This window comes from Entelurus aequoreus, linkage group LG10, assembly GCF_033978785.1.
Source record: "Entelurus aequoreus isolate RoL-2023_Sb linkage group LG10, RoL_Eaeq_v1.1, whole genome shotgun sequence".
Classification (NCBI taxonomy): Eukaryota; Metazoa; Chordata; class Actinopteri; order Syngnathiformes; family Syngnathidae; genus Entelurus; species Entelurus aequoreus.
Window position 1 is genome coordinate 4864528 of NC_084740.1, and position 20865 is coordinate 4885392.

Genomic DNA, 20865 nt, shown 5'->3' on the forward strand with positions numbered 1-20865 from the left:
TTAAATGATTTATCCTAAATTCAAATAATTTCCACACAGGGGAATTTACTGTTAGTTGAAAATTGCTTGAGTATTTAAAACAAGATAAGAAAGAGATAAAATTTGGAGATTCTTCATCTTTGCATTACAGTTTTATTTTTTTCCAAGAAAATCTTGAAATATATGATTGAATGTGATTTTGGTTTTAATCTGTAACATCATTTCTTACATTTCGAAAACATTAGCCTATTTCATATTTCATTAATTGCTAATTATATCACAAACTTTAAAAAATAACTGCAGCTTCTTGCGATTCGGATTTGACAGTTAATTGGAAAGCCCTAATATCTAATTATTATTATATATAATATATAATTATTATTATATATAATATTTAATTTATTTTTCATATTTATGTTATTTATTTTAATTTTACTTTTATTATATATTGACCATAATAAATGTGGTATAAATAGTCTGTTTTTGTCTTGTGATTTGTCTTAAATAATAACAATAGTAATAATATTTTTGACTGACAAAAATTGCCAATAAGAAATTAATGGTATCGGTATCGGTATCGATGAAAAGGCAAGATAAAGTATCGGTATCGTATCGAATCCTAAAAGTGTGGTATCGCCCATCCCTAGCTCATAGTGATGTTACTAGTAGTTGACTGGGAGGTGTTTATTATCATTTGGGGAGAGTCCGCTGCCTGATGCTCACCTGCTAAACACCTATCTGCTCCACGCTGAAGCGCTGACTACATGCGCTCTGAATACACACTGCTGATTGGCTGGTAACGTTTTGAATACGCACTGCTGATTGGCTGATAACGCTTTGTATAACGCTTTGTGTGTACCAATCAGATGGTTGTGTGGGTGGGACAATGCTGCGTGCTGAGACAGAGGCAGCCGCAGAAGGAGCGAAGCAGCTTGTTAACACTTTAGCAGCTAAAGTTAGCTTTAGCTTAGAAACTCGTTCGGTACACCCCCGTACCGAACCGAAAGCCCCGTACCGAAACGGTTCAATACAAAACACGTACCGTTACACCCCTAGCAGATACAAATGACACATTCATGTTTTTGTGTAATGATGACAACGTATACTCGCACGGACGATTGACTAGTTGATGGTTTTCTTTTCAAGTGTTCGTTCATAGCCGTTGTGCTGCTATGATAGGCCATTTACGCTCGACACAGTGTGCATACAACAACTTTATTAGGCCGTGTATTGAAATACTCCCACACTTTTGATCACTTTTGGCGTGATTTTTTCCCCCTCGCTCGCACAGTCTGCTTTGCGCTCCGCCATGACGGTAGTGTGACGTAAATATGCGACGCGTCGACGCACAAAAACGGCGTCGACGTATTTACGTAACCGATGACGTCGACTACGTCGACGCGTCGTTTCAGCCTTACCTTGAGGCGAAGGCTAATTAGCTTTTAGCGCAACGTTAGCTCATGTTGTTGTGTGTGTGCGTGCGTGCGTGTGTGTTACGGACAGCAAAGCCCTGTCTGTCTGAGAGAAACACAAGCATTATTGACCTACAGATAACAACTAAGTTATTTCACTTTACCTTTTTCTGTGTTGATTGAGCTGTGTTGAAGCAGCAAAAAAGGACATTATGGTAAATGAAGAGTTTCATGAAGCTGTCTCTGATAGTTGATATAATAATGTAACTGCATCATAAAGCCTACATGAACTCCATGGTGTTCAGGGATGAATAGTCTCTCCTATTGCTATTGTACTATTTTTTTCAGCTATAGTTACATTAATCATTAGTAATGTAGCAGCTTAGTTTTGAATGGCAGGGTCCCTGCTATCACGTGTTGATAAAAATATAACATTTACATTATTTGAAGTGGTCCATCACGTCATTTAATCTAACCCCACTTGTATATAATGTGGTTCGCCATATTATTTAAAATGGCCCGTCACGTCATTTTAAGTGACCTGCCTTGTATATAATGTGGTCCGTCATTTTATTTGGCCCGTCACATTTTATTTGGCCCGTCACGTAAATTTTCATGGCCAGTCACATATATATTGTGGTCCACTACGTTATTTAACATGGTCTGCCACCTCATTTTACGTGGCCCGTCACGTCATTTTACTTGGCTGGTCACGTCATTTAATTTGGCCCGTTGCGTCAGTTTTTTGGCGCTACGTCATTTTATTTGGCCTGTCACGTCATTTTACTTGGCTGCTCACGTCATTTTACTTGGCCCGTCATATCATTTTAAGTGGCCCGCTACGTCATTTTATTTGGCCCGTCGCGTCATTTTACTTGGCTGGTCACGTCATTTTATTTGGCCCGTTGCGTCGTTTTTTTTGGCGCTACGTCATTTTATTTGGCCTGTCACGTCATTTTACTTGGCTGCTCATGTCATTTTACTTGGGCCGTCACCTCATTTAATTTGACCTGTCACGTCATTTTATGTGGCCCGTCACATTTTACTTGGCCTGTCATGTCATTTTATATGGCATGTATATATTGTGGTCCACCACATTATTTAACAAGGTCTCCCACGTCATTCAATGTGGCCCGTGTCATTTTATTTGGCCTGTCATTTTATGTGGCCCGCTACGTCATTTTATTTGGCCCGTCACTTCATTTTACTTGGCCCGTCGAGTCATTTTATGTGGCCCGTCAATTAATTGGCCCGCTACTTCATTTTATTTGGCCTGTCACGTCATTTTACTTGGCTGCTCACGTCATTTTACTTGGCCCGTCATATCATTTTATGTGGCCCGCTACGTCATTTTATTTGGCCCGTCGCGTCATTTTACGTGGCCTGTCATTTAATTGGCCCGCTACTTCATTTTATTTGGCCTGTCACGTCATTTTACTTGGCCCGCCATATCATTTTACTTGGCTGGTCACGTCATTTTTCGTGGTCCGCCACGTGATTTAATGTGGCCCGTCGCGTCATTTTAAGTGACCTGCCTTGTATATAATGTGGTCTGCCACATTATTTGGCTATACCGGGGGCGGTATAGCTCGGTTGGTAGAGCGGCCGTGCCAGCAACTTGAGGGTTGCAGGTTCGATCCCCGCTTCCGCCATCCTAGTCACTGCTGTTGTGTCCTTGGGCAAGACACTTTACCCACCTGCTCCCAGTGCCACCCACACTGGTTTGAATGTAACTTAGATATTGGGTTTCACTATGTAAAGCGCTTTGAGTCACTTGAGAAAAAGCGCTATATAAATGTAATTCACTTCACTTCACTTCACATAATACAAATCAACTACAGGCTTCCCAAATGCTGTCATGAATTAAGCATGATGACTTTTAACTAGGGATGTCCGATAATGGCTTTTTGCCGATATCCGATATTCCGATATTGTCTAACTCTTTAATTACCGATACTGATATCAACCGATACCGATATCAACCGATATATGCAGTCGTGGAATTAACACATTATTATGCCTAATTTGAACAACCATGTATGGTGAAGATAAGGTACTTTTTAAAAAAAATTATAAAATAAGATAACTAAATTAAAAACATTTTCTTGAATAAAAAAGAAAGTAAAACAACATAAAAACAGTTACATAGAAACTAGTAATTAATGAAAATGAGTAAAATTAACTGTTAAAGGTTAGTACTATTAGTGGAGCAGCAGCACGCACAATCATGTGTGCTTACGGACTGTATCCCTTGCAGACTGTATTGATATATATTGATATATAATGTAGGAAGCAGAATATTGATAACAGAAAGAAATGGGGGGAGGGAGGTTTTTTGGGTTGGTGCACTAATTGTAAGTGTATCTTGTGTTTTTTATGTTGATTTAATAAAAATAAAAAAATAAATAAAATTTTTAAAAAACGATACGATAATAAAAAAAACGATACCGATAATTTCCAATATTACATTTTAACGCATTTATCGGCCGATAATATCGGCAGGCCGATATTATCGGACATCCCTACTTTTAACTCTTTTTTTCAAACGCTTATTGCAAACGCTTACTTACAGTAAGCAGCGTTTCCCACACATTAATTTATATGTGGCGGCCCACCACGAAAGAATTACGTCCGCCACAAATAAAAAAATAAAACTTCTGTTTATTTGTTACTGACTGTGGCAGGACACCTCTGCCTCTGTTTCACTTTATGTTGCTGGTAAATAATATGGTTGTAGTAGTAGGCTAAAGTTAAATTATTTAGTATGCACTAATTAAAGGGGCAGAGCTTTATGAGACATTTTAGCTTTTATATTTTATAAGATATATTTTTTATAAGAACCACAATTAATAAATATATTTCAGTGAGTAACTTATTGTTCAAATCTGTATATAAATATGTACATAAAGTGTTGTAATTATATTGTAAAATGGATGGATGGATGGATGGATGGACGTTTAAAACAAAACTGTTATTAATTAGTAAGTATACATTTTTTGAGCCTTTTTAGAGAAAATCATATCATTGTAGTAAATTATGCAAATTACTCGATGATGTCATGGTGACCACGCCCATAGCCACGCCCCCACCGCCACAGGTATCTTGGCAGTTTATGGGAAACACTGGTAAGTCATTAATTTGACTTAGCAAGTCATTATTTTGACTTAGTAAGTCATTATTTTGACTTAGTAAATTACTAAGTCAAAATATTGACTTACTAAGTCATAATAATGACATACTTAGTATTTCAGGCAACTAGGACTGTTTTGTTTTTACTTTACGGAAAAAATATTGGGATATATATCGTATATTGCCATTCAGCATGGAGCGGAAAACACAACCAAAAATTGTAGGCTTCTTCGCGCGACGAAGCCGGCCTCCTTCACCGCAGTCTGTAGTCTATTGCCCCCCCAGGCTGTGGCGGCAGCGACAAGGTGGAGACGTGATGGCGACAGGTCGAGTTACACCGATCATTACACCCACCCACCCCCTTCCCCGGAGCCACCACCTTAACTAACACATTTTCTGGGGGAAACACTGCAATTCATTCTTAAAATAAATCACCGGCGCTCACCTGGGTTGCGAGTTCTCCTCGTACATCCGCTCTTTGCCCTCCTTGAACAGACTGATGGTCTGCTTGGTTTTCTTGGTCAGGTTCTCCATGAACACTCGGAAGTATTCGTTCTCTCCCAGGGTCTCCATTTTGCCTTCGTAGCGGGACAGGATTGTGCGCAGGTGCTGGTACGTGTCTGGCAGCAGGTCCAGTATGTATGGGGGGCTGTTCTTCAGGGCCAACTTGGGGTTCTGGCACAAACGCACCACCTGCAAGGGATTGAGGATGCATTTAGACACAAAGAAGAATACATGTTTCTTCAATTGTCACAAATAGCAGACAACATGTGATTGTTTGTCAGTAGTTGTGATTTGGCCAAGAAAAATGAGCTCTGGGAGGAGCAACTCTTTATATTGTGGATGATGTGATAAAAACCAATGATTATGTCCCTTATGACCTCTGATCTAATCTATCACAGTGGCCCAGTGCTTCCTCTCATTAACGCACAAAAAAGTCACAGTAAGAAAACCATGGGAAGATGTACAGTACAAGCCTTTTAAAAGATTGGATACTTTCTCATTTCAATGTCTTCTCTTTATTTTTGACTATTTACATTGTAGATTGTCACTGAAGGCATCAAAACGATGACACATGTGAAGTGAAAACCGTTTCAGGTTTTGAAGCTCATGGAGAGAATGCCAAGAGTGTGCAAAGCAGTAATCAGAGCAAAGAGTGGCTATTTTGAAGAAACTAGAATATAAAACATGTTTTCAGGTATTTCACCTTTTTTTGTTAAGTACATCTCCACATGTGTTCATTCATAGTTTTGATGTGACAATCTACAATGTAAATAGTCATGAAAATAAAGAAAACCCACACAAACCCCGTTTCCATATGAGTTGGGAAATTGTGTTAGATGTAAATATAAACGGAATACAATGATTTGCAAATCATTTTCTACCCATATTCAGTTGAATATGCTACAAAGACAACATATTTGATGTTCAAACTGATAAACATTTTTTTTTTTTGCAAATAATCATTAACTTTAGAATTTGATGGCAGCAACACATGACAAAGAAGTTGGGAAAGGTGGCAATAAATACTGATAAAGTTGAGGAATGCTAATCAAACACTTATTTGGAACATCCCACAGGTGTGCAGGCTAATTGGGAACAGGTGGGTGCCATGATTGGGTATAAAAGTAGATTCCATGAAATGCTCAGTCATTCACAAACAAGGATGGGGCGAGGGTCACCACTTTGTCAACAAATGCGTGAGCAAATTGTTGAACAGTTTAAGAACAACATTTCTCAAGCAGCTATTGCAAGGAATTTAGGGATTTCACCATCTACGCTCCGTAATATCATCAAAGGGTTCAGAGAATGTGGAGAAATCACTGCACGTAAGCAGCTAAGCCCGTGACCTTCCATCCCTCAGGCTGTACTGCATCAACAAGCTACATCAGTGTGTAAAGGATACCACCACATGGGCTCAGGAACACTTCAGAAACCCACTGTCAGTAACTACAGTTGGTCGCTACATCTGTAAGTGCAAGTTAAAACTCTCCTATGCAAGGCGAAAACCGTTTATCAACAACACCCAGAAACGCCGTCGGCTTCGCTGGGCCTGAGCTCATCTAAGATGGACTGATACAAAGTGGAAAAGTGTTCTGTGGTCTGACGAGTCCACATTTCAAATTGTTTTTGGAAACTGTGGACGTTGTGTCATCAGGACCAAAAGGAAAAGAACCTTCGGATTGTTATAGGCGCAAAGTGTAAAAGGCAGCATGTGTGATGGTATGGGGGTGTATTAGTGCCCAAGACATGGGTAACTTACACATCTGTGAAGGCACCATTAATGCTGAAAGGTACATACAGCTTTTGGAGCAACATATGTTGCCATCCAAGCAACGTTACCATGGACGCCCCTGCTTATTTCAGCAAGACAATGCCAAGCCACGTGTTACATCAACGTGGCTTCATAGTAAAAGAGTGCGGGTACTAGACTGGCCTGCCTGTAGTCCAGACCTGTCTCCCATTGAAAATGTGTGGCGCATTATGAAGCCTAAAATAGCACAAGGGAGACCCCCGGACTGTTGAACAACTTAAGCTGTACAGTGTTTCCCACACATTCATTTATTTGTGGCGGCCCGCCATGAAAGAATTACGTCCGCCACAAATTTAAAAAAAAAAGGAAAAAGAAAAAAAAATATTCTTTTTTTGTCCTGTCCAGCTTCTCAGACAAATCATATAGTTGATGTAGATGCCCATATCGGCTGTTCAGATTTACTTTACAAAAGAGAAGTGTAGGATACTTCTCTTGTTGCCTTATTTGTATTTGACCACTACTGTTTTCTGTTTATTTGTTACTGACTGTGGTAGGACACCTCTGCCTCTGTTTCACTTTATGTTGCTGGTAAATAATATGGTTGTAGTAGTAGGCTAAAGTTAAATTATTTAGTATGCACTAATTAAAGGGGCAGAGCTTTAAGAGACATTTTAGCTTTTATATTTGATAAGATATATTTTTTGTAAGAACCACAATTACCGGTAATAAATATATTTCAGTGAATAACTTATTGTTCAAATCTGTATATAAATATGTACATAAAGTGTTGTAATTATATTGTAAAATGGATGGATGGATGGATGGACGTTTAAAACAAAACTGTTATTATTAATTAGTAAGTATACATTTTTTGAGCCTTTTTAGAGAAAATCATATCATTGTAGTAAATTATGCAAATGACTCGAGGATGTCATGTGACCATAGCCACGCCCCCGCCGCCACAGGTATCTTGGCAGTTCATGGGAAACACTGCTGTACATCAAGCAAGAATGGGAAAGAATTCCACCTGAGAAGCTTCAAAAATGTGTCTCCTCAGTTCCCAAACCTTTACTGAGTGTTGTTAAAAGGAAAGGCCATGTAACACAGTGGTGAACATGCCCTTTCCCAACTACTTTGGCACGTGTTGCAGCCATGAAATTCTAAGTTAATTTTTTTTTTTTTTTTAAATAAAGTTTATGAGTTTGAACATCAAATATGTTGTCTTTGTAGTGCATTCAACTGAATATGGGTTGAAAAGGATTTGCAAATCATTGTATTCCGTTTATATTTACATCTAACACAATTTCCCAACTCATATGGAAACAGGGTTTGTACATCATTATTAAATACTATGATTACATTAGCAGTCTCAAAAAACACCTCTCCTAATGTTATGTTGTATGTCACATGTAGCATATTTAATAATATACAAATAAAAAGCGGGTAAGTGCACAATAGTGCTTCTTGGAGAGACACACACTTTGTCGGACACAGGCATGGACAAACACCAGGTCATTAATTAGATTTAAAGCTACAGACAAGCAAAATGGCGTGTTCCCAGTAGCAAAAAAGCTACTTTAAACTGCCTAAATTCCAGTTTATGTCAGATTTTGGACAACAGCCTTTCCACACACTATTGTGGGATCTCTGTGACGGTATTCAAAATAGTTGAAAAATACCAGGAACCCTTAACAGTGTTTATAATTGCGGCTGTTATTTGTTAGTTTATTATTTCTTCGGTCAGTGGTCAACAAAATAAACAAACAGTTTTACATAAACAAACAGTTGTGCATTCAAAAATTGAAAATGCTGCAGACTGAAAGGATCTAGGCTGAAGTTGAACACGTATTGCGCCTAACCCTATAAACAATGTCAAATACAAGATGAGCTTCCAAAAAATATGAAATTTCCTTTGCACAACATATTATAAATACACTTTGTACACAACATAAACACTGTTCTATTATATACACAGTAAAGACATGTGAAATATCCTTGTACACATGTTAGTTAAACCTTTGTACCAATTATATACTGTATACAAACACTTCCATTATTATTTATATCGCACACTTAGTTTGTAATTAACATTGATCATAGTATTAACTACTGTGTTGATTCAAGAGTGATATATTTTTTGAAAGACTTTGTTCTGTAAGTGTTTTTTAAATGTGTGAATGGAACTGGAACATTTTAAGGAATCCTCCAAGCTGTTCCACAGTTGAACCCCCCTGACAGAAACACATCTACTTTTTAAGCTCCTTCTTATGTTTGCTTTCTGAAAGACAGCTGAACCTCTTGAGGTCATAGGGACTCTTCCCTAGGTTTGAACTAGGGATGTCCGATAATGGCTTTTTGTCGATATCCGATATTGTCCAACTCTTTAATTACCGATACCGATATCAACCGATATATGCAGTCGTGGAATTAACACATTATTATGCCTAATTTGGACAACCATGTATGGTGAAGATAAGGTACTTTTTTTTAAAAATAATAAAATAAGATAACTAAATTAAAAACATTTTCTTGAATAAAAAAGAAAGTAAAACAATATAAGAACAGTTACATAGAAACTAGTAATTAATGAAAATGAGTAAAATTAACTGTTAAAGGTTAGTGCTATTAGTGGAGCAGCAGCACGCACAATCATGTGTGCTTACGGACTGTATCCCTTGCAGACTGTATTGATATATATTGATATATAATGTAGGAACCAGAATATTGATAACAGAAAGAAATGGGGGGAGGGAGGTTTTTTGGGTTGGTGCACTAATTGTAAGTGTATGTTGTGTTTTTTATGTTGATTTAATTAAAAAAACAAAACAAAAAAAACCCCCAAAAAAACGGATACAGATAATAAAAAAAACGATACAGATAATTTCCGATATTACATTTTAACGCATTTATCGGCCGATAATATCGGCAGGCCGATATTATCGGACATCCCTAGTTTGAACCTCTACTGTAGACACCCAGGCAGCATGTGGTTATGAGCTTTGTACGTCACAATAGCAGTGTTGAGGTCAACAAGATTGTGCAGTTTTGATGTTTTTAGTTTAATAAACAGAGCATTGGAAAGGTCATGATAATCCGTATGATTTACAATTCCAATCGCTTTCTTTTGAAGTAAGAACATAGAGTTGATGTTTGATGTGTAATTGTTACCCCAGATTTCAACACAATAATTAAGATATGGGAGTACGAATGAATTATATAACATGTTAAAGGCCTACTGAAATTAATTTTTTTTAATTTAAACGGGGATAGCAGATCCATTCTATGTGTCATACTTGATCATTTCGCGATATTGCCATATTTTTGCTGAAAGGATTTAGTACAGAACATCGACGATAAAGTTTGCAACTTTTGGTCGCTGATAAAAAAAAGCCTTGCCTGTACCGGAAGTAGCGTGACGTCACAGGTTGAAAGGCTCCTCACATTTCCCCGTTGTTTACACCAGCAGCGAGAGCGATTCGGACCGAGAAAGCGACAATTACCCCATTAACTTGAGCCAGGATGAAAGATTTGTGGATGAGGAACATGAGAGTGAAGGACTAGAGTGCAGTGCAGGACGCATCTTTTTTCGCTCTGACCGTAACTTAGGTACAAGCTGGCTCATTGGATTCCACACTCTCTCCTTTTTCTATTGTGGATCACGGATTTGTATTTTAAACCACCTCGGATACTATATCCTCTTGAAAATGAGAGTCGAGAACGCGAAATGGACATTCACGGTGACTTTTATCTCCACGACAATACATCGGCGAAGCACTTTAGCTACGGAGCTAACGTGATAGCATCGGGCTTAACTGCATATAGAAACAAAAGAAATAAACCCCTGACTGGAAGGATAGACAGAAGATCAACAATACTATTGAACCATGGACATGTAAATACACGGTTAATGCTTTCCAGCCTGGCGAAGCTTAGCAATGCTGTTGCTAACGACGCCATTGAAGCTAACTTAGCAACGGGACCTCACAGAGCTATGCTAAAAACATTAGCTATCCACCTTCGCCAGCCAGCTCTCATCTGCTCATCAACACCCGTGCTCACCTGCGTTCCAGCGATCGACGGAAGGACGAAGGACTTCACCCGATCATCCGTGCGGTCGGCGGCTAGCGTCGGCTAGCATCGGCTAGCGCGTCTGCTATCCAAGTCAAAGTCCTCCTAGTTGTGTTGCTACAGCCAGCCGCTAATACACCGATCCCACCTACAACTTTCTTCTTTGCAGTCTTTATTGTTCATTAAACAAATTGCAAAACATTCACCAACACAGATGTCCAGAATACTGGGGAATTTTGAGATAAAAACAGAGCTTTTTTGTACTGGATTCAATGGTGTCCGAATACTTCCGTTTAACTAGTGACGTCACGCGCATACGTCATCATACATAGATGTTTTCAACCGCAAGTTTAGCGGGAAATTTAAAATTGCACTTTATAAGTTAACCCGGCCGTATTGGCATATGTTGCAATGTTAAGATTTCATCATTGATATATAAACTATCAGACTGCGTGGTCGCTAGTAGTGGCTTTCAGTAGGCCTTTAAGAGCCTTTGAATGTACAGTTTTTAATTGTATGTAACATAGCAATAATTTTTGCCATTTTTGTCTTGAGTATATTTATGTACAGTTTCCAATTTAATTTATCATCTATATAGATTCCTCAAAATTTTGTATTGACAACTGCATTGGAAGCGGTTTCTAATGTTTCGACCCACTCATGCCTGGTAGCAACTACTTCCATGTCGGTGCAATTTGTATAGAAGAGTGAAATGATCCCCCATGTTCACCGTTTCAAGGGCGGAAAAATCTGATGATCCTTCACTTATTTATCCTTGCAACCAATCATTGACACAGGATGAATACACGACAGCAATTGGTGAAGAGAGGTATAATGTTCCATCTAAGGGTTGTAAAAAGAGTAGGAATATTTATCATTATCCAACCATGTCTCAGTAATGTGTTGCCTGGCTTACTGTACTGCTGCAACGTGCATGAGTCACTTCGGTGTCGACCATTTAAAAAAATAAAAGGCCACGGACAAACAGACAAGAGTGTTCTTTGCTGAAAGCCCATCTGGATGCCATGGCTGTAATGCTAGTAGTAATGTAGTCTACCGTAGTGGTTTGAAATCACGGGGCACTATTATTTACAAATATTTACATTGGATATACACTATATTGCCAAAAGTATTTGGCCACCCATCCAAAAGATCGGAATCAGGTGTTCCAATCACTTGGCCCGGTGTATCAAATCAAGCACTTAGGCATGGAGACTGTTTCTACAAACATTTGTGAAAGAATGGGCCGCTTTCAGTGATTTCCAGCGTGGAACTGTCACAGGATGCCACCTGTGCAACGAATCCAGTCGTGAAATTTCCTTGCTCCTAAATATTCCAAAGTCAACTTTATTATAAGAAAAGTGAAAAGTTTGGGAACAACAGCAACTCAGCCACCAAGTGGTAGGCCACGTAAACTGACAGAGAGGGGTCAGCATAGTGCAAAGACTTTCTGCTACAGAGTTTGCCACAGAGCTCCAAACTTCATGCGACCTTCCAATTAGCCCACGTGCAGCACGCAGAGAGCTTCATGGGATGGGTTTCCATGGCCGAGCAGCTGCATCTAAGCCATGCATCACCAAGTCCAATGCAAAGCGTCGGATGCAGTGGCGTAAAGCACGTCGCCACTGGAAATATGGTGTGGGGTTGTTTTTCAGGAGGTGGGCTTGAACCCCTTAGTTCCATTCAAAGGTACTTTGAATGCTCCAGGATACCAAAACATTTTGGACAATTCCATGCTCCCAACCTTGTGGGAACAGTTTGGAGCGGGCCCCTTCCTCTTCCAACATGACTGTGCACCAGTGCATAAAGCAAGGTCCATAAAGACATGGATGACAGAGTCTGGTGTGGATTAACTTGACTGGCCTGCACAGAGTCCTGACCCGAACCCGATAGAACACCTTTGGGATGAATTAGACCGGAGACTGAGAGTTAGGCCTTCTCCACCAACATCAGTGTGTGACCTCACCAATGCGCGTTTGGAAGAATGGTCGAACATTCCTATAAACACACTCCGCAACCTTGTGGACAGCCTTCCCAGAAGAGCTGAAGCTGTAATAGCTGCAAAAGGTGGACCCACATCAAATTGAACCCTATGGGTTAGGAATGGGATGGCACTTCAAGTTCATATGTGAGTCAAGGCAGGTGGCCAAATACTTTTGGCAATATAGTGTATCAGAAACATGCTTCTGATTACCAATGTTAGTAGATTTGTAATCATACATGAAATGTTTAAAAAAAAAGTGTGGATTACATGCATACATGGTATTCTGGGGTGTTAAAAGAACAACAATAATGACTAAAAACCTTGACAAGATCCAAACTGTAGATTTTGTGAACTGTTCCACCCCTAATGCTTAGCATTGATGATTTTACAATACAATTTTTTAACATCTTTATATGTGTCAAATGTAAAATGCAACTAAGGCCTTGTTCACCTTGCAGGTCAATTACAATGTTTTTGCCCAAATGTGAGCTCTATCAGAGGTTTTTCATGTCAATGTGAACAGTGCAATTCCACATTTTCCAAATCCGACCCAGGCCTCTCGTGAACAAAAGTCGTATTTGTATCCAATGCAACTGCAGTTTGTACGTTTGGGTCGTGTTCATCCGACCAATACGCCGTCAAAAAGCGATAAACGTCATAATTCTTCGCCAAAACAGAATGCTGCAAAATAGATAATTGACAAATGAGCAGAAAGCATAAATAATATGTTTTAGGAACTCACATCAATGTTCCACCACTCCTGACTCCGAGTGCTCAGCCACATGATCTTCGGCGCAAACTCCGCGAGCCAAAATGCTTGCCCTCCTCCTTCTTAATCTGCTGGGTGCAATAATTCATTTAGGAAAATGTTGGCCTTGATTGCACAAAATCCTTGAAATTGTCACAAATGCTGCCCAGACTGAGACCTAATAGCCATGTTTACTTTTGTAAACACTGCAGCAAGCATGGTCAGATTGTGTTGACAAAAAACATTGCATCTTTTTTTAAATGCTACTGACTATATTAAAAGATTGCATTTAGGAATGGGCGATATATGGAATATACTCGATATATCGCGGGTTTGTCTCTGTGCGATATAGAAAATGACTATATGGTGATATTGGAGTATACGTTCTCACGCAGTTGCTTTTAGCTGCGGGCATTACACTACAGGCTCTTCTCACTCTTTCTTGTCTCTCCTTCTCACAGAGACGTAAAACAAGCGCACCTTCTTACATACGTCACATACTGTCGCCCGTGCAACGTCATACGCCCTCGCCGAGCAGAGAGGTAGCGGCAAGGGTAACGTTAGCTGTGATGCTAGCGGAGAGAGAGAAGGTGTGAATCTGATAACAAATGGAGGAAGAAGAATTAATTCCCAAGAAAAACAGCAGGGGGTCCATCGTCTGGCAGTGGTGTGGCTTCAAGCGGGAAGATGTTGAACAGACAACGGTAATATGTCAAGTATGCGGCAAAAGCGTTGCTACAAAAAGTAGCACCAGTGCTAATATGTAGCATCATTTGAAAAGTCACCCGCTAGAGAATGAAGAGTACTTGAAACTCCGCATGTCAACATCTTCGTTCGGTGCCACACCCACAAAATACCGAAGCAACAGCAGGAGATAACGTCCGCAGGAACCTACCACATAGTGAAGGACATACACTATTTGATTTCCTATTATGCAGCTCATTTTTATTTGACACTTATTGAAATATCTTGTGTGACATCATGCATAAAAGCGCACTTTATTTGTTTTAAACTATTGTAGTGGCGTTCTGTACAAAAAGTGCACTTTAATTTAGTGTTGTTTTGATAGGTCATCTTAGTGACATCATGCACAAAAGTGCACTAATAGCTCGTTTTAAAATGTCTCTGACAATCTTGCACTTTCTGTTTTGGAAATGACATGAATGTTTGTGCCACTGCTTAATAACTGTTTAATATATACACTTTTAGTTGTGATTTCCCTCTCTGCATGAAAGTGTAAAAGTAGCATATATTAATGCAGTATGAAGAAGAATGTTTTAATGTAGACACATAGAATCATCATACTGCTGTGATTATATGCATCAAGTGTTCATTCAAGGCTAAGGCTCAATATTGAGGGGGGGTGGGGGATGTTGTCCCCACATCTGCGGTCCCCTCCAAGGTTTCTCATTGTTATCCCATTGGGTTGAGTTTTTCCTTGCCCTGATGTGGGATCTGAGCCGAGGATGTCGTTGTGGCTTGTGCAGCCCTTTGAGACACTCGTGATTTAGGGCTATATAAGTAAACTTTGATTGATTGATTGATTAATCTTCATTGGTAAGTTCATGATAACCATACTATAGTTGGAGCACCAGTGTTGAAATAATAACTGATGCATCTTTGTATGTGCTTTCTTTTACTTGGACACAGGTAACCTCAAATATATTTACGTAGTTAGATCTTATTTAGTTCACTTAGAATGTTAAGAAAACGTTCAACTAATTCATAGTTTATTTGGTTTTTAGTACAGATGCATACTATACAGATACATATCGCCCAGCCCTCGGGGCAGGTGACAATCAGCTTGGAATAATCACAAATAAGGAAGCAACACCACACAAAAGTTCCTCACAACCATATTTCTTCCTCAAAAGACCCTCAACGTCCAATTTCTCGCGCTCCAGTAATCCACAGGCCAACATTAATCCACTAAAAAAGTGAAACATTTGAGTAATAAAAGTTGCTCAGAAACAAGATAGCATTTGCTGACAGGTCTCTAGATCTCACTTCATCACACCGTGTTTGTGTGGCACCAAAACACACCTTGCTTAATTGCTTTATACCCACATAATATGATAATTAATTGTATTGATAATATATTAGATATTATGTAAATAATGAGATACAGTACCATGTAAAAAGGTCTTTGTTTTGCCTACATAAATATTGTCGATTTTTAGATAGATTGCAATTTGGACATGGACGATTATAAAATCGATTAGAAAACGTCAATAATCAAATCGATTTGTTTATTGTAAATAAAGTAATGCAGATATTTCTAAAAATGTGGCTAACTGCAGCCAGCCACCTCAGAAATAGATCAGACCAGCTCTTTTATGTTTTAGGGCACTTATGTTCCAGTTTTGCACACAATTGCATTAATTTAATAAATATGGGAATTAATTTAACTTTTTCTTATTACAAATGCTCTGGTTTTTTTTTAAAGTTGCAACTTGCAAGGGGTTAGAGTGTCCGCCCTGAGATCGGTAGGTTGGAGTTGAAATCCCAGCCGAGTCATACCAAAGACTATAAAAATGGGACCCACTGCTTGGCACTCAGCAACACGGGTTGGAGTTGGGGGTTAAGTCACCAAAATGATTCCCGGGCGCGGCGCCGCTGCTGCCCACTGCTCCCCAAGGAATTGGTTCAAATGCAGAGGACAAATTTCACCACATCTAGTGTGTGTGTGACAATCATTGGTATCTTTAATCTTTAATAAACGCTTATTTAGTGAAACAAAAAGAAATGTAAAACTGCATCAATATACATAAATTAAAGATGCATCAGTAATGGATTTTTAATCGAATCGTAGCTCCTGAATCAGGGGTGTGGAACACGGTTACACTGAGGGCCACATCGCAATTATGCCTGCCCTTGTAACCGTATATAATTTATGAATATAAATCAGTGTTTCCCACACATTCATTTATTTGTGGCGGCCCGCCACGAAAGAATTACGTCCGCCACAAATGTAAAAAAAAAAAAATTATATATATATATATTTTTTTATTTTTTATTTAATTTATTTTTTTTCCTGTCAAGCTTCTCAGGCAAATCATGTAGTTGATGTAGATGCCCATATAGGCTGTTCATATTTACTTTACAAAAGAGAAGTGTAGGATACTTCTCTTGTTGCCTTATTTGTATTTGACCACTACTGTTTTCTGTTTATTTGTTACTGACTGTGGCAGGACACCTCTGCCTCTGTTTCACTTTATGTTGCTGGTAAATAATATGGTTGTAGTAGTAGGCTAAAGTTAAATGATTTAGTATGCACTAATTAAAGGGGCAGAGCTTTAAGAGACATTTTAGCTTTTATATTTTATAAGATATTATATATTTTTTGTAAGAACCACAATTACTAAATATATTTCAGTGAATAACTTATTGTTCAAATCTGTATATAAATATGTACATAAAGTGTTGTAATTATATTGTAAAATGGATGGATGGATGGATGGACGTTTAAAACAAAACTGTTATTATTAATTAGTAAGTATACATTTTTTGAGCCTTTTTAGAGAAAATCATATCATTGTAGTAAATTATGCAAATTATTCGATGATGTCATGGTGACCACGCCCATAGCCACACCCATAGTCACGCCCCCACCGCCACAGGTATCTTGGCAGTTTATGGGAAACACTGTAAATGTATAAGAATTCACCTCGTGATATTATACAATTAATTGCTGTGCATTTGATTATTATATTTGTATTCCATACATATATATTTTTCAGTAAAAAACAAACAGGCAGCTGAGTCGCCACAACTTCACCGTAAAATTTACGATGATTTTCACAGCATATTACTGTAAATGGAAAAACGGTACCATAGTTTTTTTCACTGTAAAATCTATTGTCATTTCTACAGTGTACAATTTGATGAATAACTTGCTTTGATATAACCCAAGCAGATATTTATTACATTTAAAAAGTTTGAAATGAATGATAGTATTATATTTGTTGCATTATTAGATAATAAAGTTTAAAATATACTCAATAGCATGCAATACATGTATTTCTGTCTGTCACAATGAAAAGATTACATTTAGTAAATGATAAAATGCTTTATTGACTTGTATTATTTTAGGGATTTCGCAGGCCGTGTTAAATTATGTGGCGGGCCATATCTGGCCCCCTGGCCTTGAGTTTGCCACGTGTGTCCTGAATCATAATCGTAATTGAATCGTGAGGTGCCCAGAGATTTCCCACCTCTAGTGTCTACTCCCATGTCAGAGAGCTGGAGAGGGCGAGACGTGGAGGAGGTATTTGGCATGTAAATAAGGCCGCCCACACAACGTCTCGTTTTCAAGAGGAAGTCAAAAAGGGGCTTGAAGATTATCTGTAAAGCAAAATGTATGCAAAGTGCCACCATTACAACTTATGTAAATCACAAGGCACTTGGAAGTGTTTTAAATAAACAATAAAAATTGGTACTGTTGCGGACTAACACTCATTTCCCAGGTAGCGGGAATTGGTATCGAATCAGTTCAAATGTGAAACATATCTTATCTATCAGCTGTAAAGTAGGTGCTTATAGATAACTTAGCATACAAAATCAAATTCAACTTAGCCAACATGTATACAGATATATTTGGCCTCTGTTGAATTTGACGTTATACCTTCATATTCATTTGTTTTATAATGATATTACTATTATGTTGACCAGAAACACAGGTTCTTACATTACTATCAACTATGAAGTTGGATAATTTAGCTTGAATAAGAACTTACAACTTACAAAAAAAAGTGAAAGACAGTTTTTGCCAACACAACACTATACTTAAGACTCCGTAGCCGTTTTAAAACGATATTTCTTATGAACACAGCATAGGTATAATTGTGTCAATACCAACTGCTTTTTTCAAACACACACTTCCTGAGAATGTGTCAAAATATAGATATTGTAATATAATGGCAGCTATTTTATTCCTTAATACTGTATCTGAAATCTTGGTATGGGTAGTATTGATATTTTGGTTCTTACCAACAAGCATGTTTGACTGTTGGTAGATAATGATCAAATGTTTCCCTAAAGCTCATATGATGCAAAGAAAACTGTGACTATGAAGCCACAGCGTGGACTGAAATCTTGGTATCGGTAGTATTGATATTTTGGTTCTTACCAACAAGCATGTTTGACTGTTGGTAGATAATGATCAAATGCTTCCCTAAAGCTCATATGATGCAAAGAAAACTGACTATGAAGCCACGGCGTGGACTGAAATCTTGGTATCGGTAGTATTGATATTTTGGTTCCTACCAACAATCATGTTTGACTGTTGGTAGATAATGATCAAATGCTTCCCTAAAGCTCATATGATGCAAAGAAAACTGACTATGAAGCCACGGCGTGGACTGAAATCTTGGTATCGGTAGTATTGATATATTGGTTCTTGCCAACAAGCATGTTTGACTGTTGGTAGATAATGATAAAATGTTTCCCTAAAGCTCATATGATGCAAAGAAAACTGTGACTATGAAGCCACGGCGTGGACTGAAATCTTGGTATCGGTAGTATTGATATTTTGGTTCATACCGACAATCATGTTTGACTGTTGGTAGATAATGATCAAATGCCTCCCTAAAGCTCATATGATGCAAAGAAAACTGTGACTATGAAGCCACGGCGTGGACTGAAATCTTGGTATCGGTAGTATTGATATTTTGGTTCTTGCCAACAAGCATGTTTGACTGTTGGTAGATAATGATCAAATGCTTCCCTAAAGCTCATATGATGCAAAGAAAACTGACTATGAAGCCACGGCGTGGACTGAAATCTTGGTATCGGTAGTATTGATATATTGGTTCTTGCCAACAAGCATGTTTGACTGTTGGTAGATAATGATAAAATGTTTCCCTAAAGCTCATATGATGCAAAGAAAACTGTGACTATGAAGCCACGGCGTGGACTGAAATCTTGGTATCGGTAGTATTGATATTTTGGTTCATACCGACAATCATGTTTGACTGTTGGTAGATAATGATCAAATGCCTCCCTAAAGCTCATATGATGCAAAGAAAACTGTGACTATGAAGCCACGGCGTGGACTGAAATCTTGGTATCGGTAGTATTGATATTTTGGTTCTTGCCAACAAGCATGTTTGACTGTTGGTAGATAATGATAAAATGTTTCCCTAAAGTTCATATGATGCAAAGAAAACTGACTATGAAGCCACTGCGTGGACTGAAATCTTGGTATTGGTAGTATTGATATTTGGGTTCTTACCAACAAGCATGTTTGACTGTTGGTAGATAATGATAAAATGTTTCCCTAAAGTTCATATGATGCAAAGAAAACTGACTATGAAGCCACGGCGTGGACTGAAATCTTGGTATCGGTAGTATTGATATTTTGGTTCTTGCCAACAAGCATGTTTGACTGTTGGTAGATAATGATAAAATGCCTCCCTAAAGCTCATATGATGCAAAGAAAACTGTGACTATGAAGCCACGGCATGGACTGAAATCTTGGTATCGGTAGTATTGATATTTTGGTTCTTACCAACAAGCATGTTTGACCGTTGGTGGATAATGATCAAATGCTTCCCTAAAGTTCATATGATGCAAAGAAAACTGACTAGGAAGCCGATGCGTGGACTGACAAACCTGTTAGAAGGTGCTCGCTTTCCAAGTAACTATGTCTGAGAACTAATAAGAACCTTGCCAAGTTAATGCTGCTTGCATTAACAAACACAGAACGCCACCGTGACTCAGCCAGACAAACATGCAAGTGTAAAAATAACACCCTGGTGCCATACCACTATCTGGTAGCAAGTTGGAAGATGTTTAAGGGAGCCTGAAGATGACACTTGTTGCATTCTTTTATGAGTTCAGCTGTAAGAACACAAGCAAGAACACGCTTCTTTAACATCTGTGATGTAGAACACAGAAGACTAGCTCCTGGAAAACAAAATATCTGCATAGCTAAGTCAAATGAGAGAGAAGGGGATATTTTAGCACGATTGGGTTCCAATAAAGCTCTACAAATGTATTTTTAGTCTTGCTGGGTTGCAACCACGTGACCTAGAAGCACTTCCAGATTTGACTTGGGGGACAAACATTAAATAGGGCTACTGTCCATTTAGCACAAGCTGCACAGATGTCAGCGTTAATTCAAAAAAAAGTTTGGAGGCAAATTTACAAGCCAGATATGGTCAAAAAATAGCTACATGTGGTGGAGCAGAACCATACACTCTTGAGATAAAAGACTTTTCACAAGATTTTAAAAGATGAATCATCACCGAAGTAGACTTTTCAAGCTATCTGGTCGCCCACACTTTCTTCT

At 38.5% G+C, this 20865-nt stretch overlaps 1 protein-coding gene across 4 annotated transcripts in view; it reads right to left on the reverse strand.

Annotated features, from left to right (window-relative positions):
- Window positions 1-20865, reverse strand: part of cbl (Cbl proto-oncogene, E3 ubiquitin protein ligase) — a 129901-nt gene that overhangs the window by 96193 nt on the left and 12843 nt on the right. For all 4 annotated transcript variants that reach the window (XM_062059880.1, XM_062059879.1, XM_062059877.1 and 1 more), the window contains exon 2: window positions 4966-5213. In XM_062059880.1, the coding sequence (XP_061915864.1) occupies window positions 4966-5213 (248 nt within the window). The remainder of the gene's footprint in view (window positions 1-4965; window positions 5214-20865) is intronic.